Source organism: Eptatretus burgeri, chromosome 5 (assembly GCF_056783735.1).
Source record: "Eptatretus burgeri isolate ZD-2024b chromosome 5, Ebu_testis_v1, whole genome shotgun sequence".
Lineage (NCBI taxonomy): Eukaryota > Metazoa > Chordata > Myxini > Myxiniformes > Myxinidae > Eptatretus > Eptatretus burgeri.
The window spans coordinates 88,720,161-88,727,660 of NC_140965.1; the positions used below are offsets into that span (position 1 = coordinate 88,720,161).

Sequence of the window (7,500 nt, forward strand, 5' to 3'; positions counted from 1 at the left end):
CCCCTCCCCCAACTCCCCCCACCTCTCTTGAAAAAAAAAGTTAAAAGTAATGCAAAAGAATGGAGAAACTGTTGGAAAGGCAAATGTTGGATAAACATCAAAAATAACATGACAGAAACAAACATGAGGTTAAAATGGCTCCCAGTTAATTTATTGGACTGGAAGGAAGAGCAACTGTGCTTTACCATTGTTCACCATGTTACGTTATCATTGTCTTTCATTTACATTCACGCTGCTGTCTCGTGCACCATGTTTGATAATTGTTTTTTTCATTCAGTCTATTTTCTTGCCTTTCACCCTGCCTCTGTCATAAGCGAAGAGGTTTATTTGTTTGCATTTCCTTAAGTTCATCACAGTTTGTAATGCAACTTTCAGTTTTAGATCTCAAGTAGAAACAGCAATGCATTTAAGTAAAATAATAATATATATTTAAAAAATAGGTTGTTCTTTTGCATCTATAATAGCAGAGGAAGGGAAGAAATCAAGAATCAAAGTAATGGATTGTGACAAACTACACAAAATGCCATGTAGAGTAAATGCCATGTAGAATAAATGTGTGTTGTGTTGCAAAAGCAATTGCCGTAAAATGGGAATTGCAAAGGAGAGAGACAGAGAAGGAGAGAGACACAGAGAGAGAGAGAGAGAGAGAGAGAGAGAGAGAGAGAGAGAGAGAGAGAGAGAGAGAGAGAGAGAGAGAGAGAGAGAGAGAGAGAGAGAGAGAGAGAGAGAGAGAGAGAAAGAAAGAGAGAGAGAGAGAAGCAAGGATGCTGACAGGAAAAACTAACTTTTAGGAGAGGGAATTAGAGTAGGGTAGTGTGGGAAGAGTGTGGAGAAATAGGAGTCGCAAGGGGACAGAAGGGTAGAGGCATATATGGAGCACACCGATGGAGGTGTCCGAAGGAGAGTTCAAGTTCCTCAATGTATTTATACATCATAATCGGTGGCCCTTAAAAGGATACCATCAGGTGTATTAACATTTATGTTGTTTCATGACTTATTTCCCTCACCTGAGTATTGAAGCTAAAGGAATAGCTTAACAATTAATACCAAATTCAGACATAATGGCTCCATGAGGAACATTTATCGCGGACCTGACCACAGGATTCCATGTGTGGTGAAAACGTTCAGGACAGCTGTGACTTTGATTATGGCACATAAATAGTGCGAATGCAAAACGTGCAGAATGTGGAGGTGACCATGTTTTACACGCAGCATTGCTTGAGCTGATTGACGATTCTATACTGTTGCTGTTGGATTAAATTTTTTAAGAACACAACCCAAAGTCCAAATCACCTCTATTTCATACAGCCTGTCTTCTTCAACAGTAAACATTTCCATGATGACTCCTTCTGAAAGTGTAAGTTGATCTCGAGGTCTGGCAAGTACTTACACCACCATCTTGTTTCAGCTCAAAATGAGGCTGCAACTGCAGGAGTCTTCATGACTTAACCACAAAAAAAATCTCAAACGTATTTTTGGTTGTGACTATATTTGTGGTAAAGGTTACAAATCTTCCACTTATTTGTGGAAGTGTTAAACGTCATATTTAAATTAACCTCAACAAATTGACATGACATCATCAAAAAAACAAATTATTTTGATTATGACAGTTATCATACTGACAAACATATCAGACAGACAAATATCAGACTGACAAAATGGTACATTGCAAAAACATGTTAAACGCTTTTTTTTTTTTAATCAGCGGAGGGTAGAAGTGCACAAACGATTTTGAAACCTGAAAAATGAGGCCAACTTTATCCACTGAATTCAAACCACTACAAATGACCACACTTGTCTGTGTACCACCACTCATAATTCTGTATAATTAGCACCAACGACTCTCAAGTACACCTACCGGTTGTGTGTGGTTTCTTGCAATTTGCTCCTGCTCTTGCCGCTGCAGTCCAGCCAGATGCCTCTCCAATGCCGCCCAATCCATTGGAGGGGGAGAGTCTCTCTCTGGGTCATCCTCCGCGCCATCGCATCCTGGTCGCAAAACACAATTCCTCCCCCGGGCAACACCGTTTCCCTGACACCACCGTCCTGATTGCCGGCGCCCACCATCTGAGGTCGCTCGCCAAGGTGGTCGGGGGTGTGCAGGTGAAAAGTCATCCGAGAGATCATCAAGATCGAGACTTGGAGAGGTTTTGCAGTCGGAGCATGGTGTCACCTTCCAAGAGGATGGCTCTGAGCTGGATTGGCTGAGACTGGGGTCACTGCTCAGGTCCATACCATCCTCTCGCCAATCCTTAAGTGATTGAAAGTGATCATTTCAACAAAGATGGGGGTGTGGGTGTCAGAAACAGGGGAAGGTGAAACAAAGCTGAGGTAAGCAAGATGAAAAAACAACCAAGAAGCAAAGAAGTAAGCATAAACACAATGTTTGTTGTAATAGAGCATAATTGAGGTCTTCTAAGGAGGGTTTTGAGGACTGGCAAGTAATCTTGCCTGATGCATATCATCATTATGATGTCAAAATTCTCACCATACTTTAAAGTTGTTTGACAGATGAACAAACATGTCTGCAAAATGAACAATTTCAAAACTACCAAGACAAATATGACAAAGTAAGGGGCAGGAAGGAAGCACTTTGGACAGAATCTACAGGCAAAGAGTATGAAGAAGTGACACAACAGAATCACATATGACATTCTAAGCTCAGTAAAAGTAGGTCATATTTCTGAATCAAGCTATATGAAAGAACACACATGTAGTATCAAGTGTGTATGTATGTATGTATGTATGTATGTATGTATGTATGTATGTATATATAAAAAAAAAAAAATATATATATATATATATATATATATATATATATATATATATATATATATACATATACATATACATAGTTTCAGTCTCTCTGGCTCAGTCTCAGCACCACATCTGGCTCAGTTTCAGTCGAGGAAAGGCACAGACTTGCCCCTTCCTGAGAAGGGAATCAATTCAAGTGGATAGATTCCCTTCCAGAGGGGAGTCAGAGTCTAGCGTTGCAAAAAAGGATTCGAAAATCTGTGGGTTTACTGCGATTTACGTTGTGTATGTGTTCCTAAAAACTGCGACATTATATGAAATATGAAATCTTTTCTGGATACGATTTTCCCATATACATCGTGTTTTGATGGGGAGATGCATCACCAGGGAAAAATTTTGGTCACTCTCCCTTAACTTAAACTTCACCTAAGTACAAATTAGAGACAAAAGTTAAACAAATCAATCCAGGATACTATATGGAAATAATATTTCAATAGTGTTTTGTATTGATTTGTTCAGAAATAGACAATTTATGGTGTGGGTTGAGAGTGGAGGCACCTACACTACAATGAGGGAAAAGCAGGCCTTCCTGCCTCCTCATCTGAAAATGTAAGATCGGAGTCTGGCTTGCTGTGGCGACCACACCGGGCCAGATGGTGGTGTGGGGTGCTAGAGTGATTGCTGCTGAAGTTGTAGGTTCTTCTGAGGTTGATGCACAAGCTTCCGAAGGTACTGGTGCTTGTGTAAAGTGCTTAAAGAAGCTGCTGATACTGGTCCGGACTGCTTTTATTTTCTTCATTTTGTGCAATTCCTTGTAGCACTGCATGATATATTCGATGCCTCTCTGGAATTTGCTGCTGTATTCCATATTGCGGTCATTTTCAGGAGTGATTGTGATTCCTTTTTCAAAGACGCTGAAAGTTTCGTACATTTTTTTGGTGGTGAAGTATTTTGGAGGTGATGTTGGCTGTTTAGCGATGTTGTCAATGGCCTTATTTATATTTTAGCCCCTCAAAATCTCTCTGGTTGATGGCTTGTCCTCCCCATCTGTCTCCACAAGCAGCTTCCTCATAGTAAGTTGCAGCGAATATGCCTTGGACGTCGCTATAACGTCTTGGTACATCGGCTGCAATGATGACGTAGTGTTTGGTGGCAAAAATATGACCCTCATGTTGCCAGCCACGTCGTCAATGTTCACCGGATGTTCACCTTCAATGTTCATCGGTTATCCAGGATGAGCATGGCCTTGTTATCAAGGTTTTGCTGCACACAAATACTTGTTATCAAGGTTTTGAGCATGGCCTCTCATGCAGTGAGAGAAGTAGGATGAAAACCACTCTTGAAACAATGACGTTATCCAAGCCATTTTGTTTGACCGCCAACGTATGGCAGATGATCTTGGCTAAGCCCAACCGGGCCTTGGGGTTTTCAGAGTGGTACACCAAGAGTAGTTTTAGTTTGGTCTCCTCTTCTACAATATGGCAAAGGAATACAGTGAGGCGGTCCTTCGCGGTTATAAATCCACATGCGGTTCATTCTCAATCAAAATGTACATTATGTGTGAGACGGCATCTCATTCCAATATAGGCCAATCTCATCGACATGAAACACCTGTCTTTGAGAATAGCTACCTTCCTCGATTGTCCCCTTGAGAGTGTTGGGAATGTTGTGGGCTGCAACTGTGTCTGCACTAGTGGCCTCTCCAAGTACAGAAATGTTGTGAATATTAGCACACTCCTTGAACTTTTGGAATCAGCCAGTGCTTGCCTTAAACTCCTTCGCATATATCGACGTACCCTCACTTTCCTTTAAGCTATGCCAGAGTGATTTAGCTTTCTCTTGAATCAGTGACAAACTGATGGGCACATTTAGCTGATGTTGGTTTTCCATCCAAATGGTTCGCATGCATTCCATATTCTCCATTGTAGAGTCTCCACCCTTCATAACATGTAATGCACTTTTATAGAGTAACACTCTGCGCACCTTCTTTTAATTCTTCACTATTTTTCACTGTGGTTCTCACAGTGGTGTGCGTATACCAACAGTACGACCAATGTCGACAGCACATTCACCATGCACTGCGCTCAATAACATCCAAGTTCCCATCTAAATTGATGGCTTTATGGGATATCCTGGCTGGAGTCGTTGCAGGAGTGGTTACAACAAGTTGTCCATTCATGGTTTAGGGCTCCTTGAAAATTGGATGGAAAAATACAGCACAGTAACCACACTAAAACGCACTCAATGTTGACCACAGGGCAAACACGGGAGGCAGAGATAAAGCGACACAGGATCTACTGAGCGCTTGCCTTGTTGTTGGTTCTCCACAAGCGGGAAATGCAATGTTGTCGCTTTTAGACTGGCAGATGCATTTTAAAATTTCGCTAAGCAAACTGCTGTTTCTGAAAAAAAAAATTATGTCATATCGGACTAGTGCGACTTAAATCAACTGTTGGCCCACGGCGTTCTACCGAAACAACGCAAGTAGACTCAACATTAATCGGATCGGAGACGTAATATTTTAAAGATATATATATATATATATATATATATATATATATATATATATATATATATATATATATATATACATATATATATATATATATATATATATATATATATATATATATATATATATATATATATATATATATATATATATATATATATATATATATACACACACACATACAAAGGAATACACACACATACAAAGGTTGAGATTAGTGATGAGTGCTTGGAAGCAAAAATACGAACCTTATGTTGCCATCATAGTAAAAGCCATTTTTCAAGAGGTATTCCAAGAAGTGAAAACTTTTGTATATATATATATATATATATATATATATATATATATATATATATATATATATATATATATATATATATATATATATATATATATATTTTGTGAAAAAAAACAAGAAGTATAGATATAAATATATTTATATTGTAAAATAAACAGAGCAGGTACATGTAGTTACTTCTTCGTTGGATGCACCTTTTTTTTTCCTTTCCCCAATCTTATAACACACACACACACACACACACACACACACACACACACACACACACACACACACACACACACGGATGCCACAGAAAAACAGACTACCTACGACTAAACAAGGCCATACTCAAAAATTCTAAAACAAGAACACCCAAACTGTCCACAGCATGGATGGAGTACAAATTTTTTTTTCATATTCATGGATGATAAAATCCATGCAGGTATATAAGATTAACCCCTAAATCACTGGACATTGAAAAAAAGTTTTTCTCTGCTACTAAGGTAAATTTCAGATTTTCTTGGTTCAGTACGGGCCGCTGATTTCAAATCTGTAGTCAGAATTTAGCCAGCACATCAGGTTTTCAAAATATGTATATGTATTAATGATACCCAGCATGCTATGTTAGATACTTTATTTTTGCAGATCGTCACATTGTACATCTAATATCAGTGCTTAGTAATTACTTTTACATCATATTTAGATAACAATGATTGATCTCTGTGTATAATGTGTAGTATACAAACGAAGAACATAAACAAGTTGCAGAAAAAGAAGTTAATAAAACATTAGAACATGGTAATCTTAGGAAGGGTGTAAACTTGAGAGGGAAATATGCCACATTGTGAGTGACTGAGAAAAAAACACTTCAAGTTTACACTCTTCCTTTCAATATAGTCAGCATAGGCACCGTTCAGACATGTTCAGAAGTGTGTGAGACACTTGCTCTTGCAGTTGTGTGTGGAATTGGTCTCCCATTGTCGGAACCAGCAGCCCATCACGTTTGGGTTGAACCGCCCTTGATATCGAGTTTCCATGACCGAAATGTCTTGGTGGAACCTTTCGCCATGCTCATTGCTTACCTCACCCAGATTAGGTGGGAAGAAATCAAGATGAGAATGCAAGAAGTGCATTTTAAGAGACATCCTACAGACCATTTGCGGATAGGCCTTTAGCATGTTGTCCATTAATTCTGCATACTGTTCAGCTCTCGAGTTCCCAAGAAAGTTCTGCACAACCAACACAAATGCTTCCCATGCTGCAAACTCAAGTGGATTCAGCATATTTTTGAACTCGAGATCACACATCAGTTCTCGGATCGGGGGCCCAACGAAAATGCCTGCTTTGAGTTTAGCATCAGTTTTCTCTTTGCCAAACTTCTCTCTGAGATATTGGAAGCCATTACCGTCGTGATCCAATGCCTTTACAAAGTTTTTCGTAAGGGTTAGGGTAAGTTAAAAATTGTAATGCCATGTGGAAAATTTTACTAAAAATTTCATTCCTTGATCAGTTTTCATCCCTTTTTTTATAATTTAAAGTGCATTCTAAAGTGCCTTTTATGAGAAATAATATTCTACAACAACTGTATTGCTATAATTGAAACCAAAAATACAAAAATAATAATTCATGATCTCTCAAAGTCACCCACCAGGGCAAGCTACTGTAATTGGACCATATTTATGACTCAAAATCCTGATGTGCTGGGAAAATTCTGCCTTGAGATTCAGAATTAGCATACTCGACTTCATCTAGAACATATATTTCCACCCTAGTAGCAAAATCTTTGTTGTCCGGTGTTGATCAAACTGGTTAAAATGAATGGCTCGATGGAACATAACATCGATATTACAGCACTCACAAGGAAAGGTCGCAATACCAGGGGTGAAGATAAGTTGCAGGATCTTCCAGGGTGAGAGCCTTTTGCCCTCCTGCTTTTCCTGGCCCTGGACCG

At 39.1% G+C, this 7,500-nt stretch overlaps 1 protein-coding gene across 1 annotated transcript in view; it reads right to left on the reverse strand.

Annotated features, from left to right (window-relative positions):
- The window catches only part of LOC147026919 (IQCJ-SCHIP1 readthrough transcript protein-like), a 215,288-nt gene that overhangs the window by 20,423 nt on the left and 187,365 nt on the right, over positions 1 to 7,500 (reverse strand). Inside the window, 1 exon segment of the mRNA XM_085883595.1 lies at positions 1,859 to 2,251. Within this exon segment, the coding sequence (XP_085739721.1) occupies positions 1,859 to 2,251 (393 nt within the window).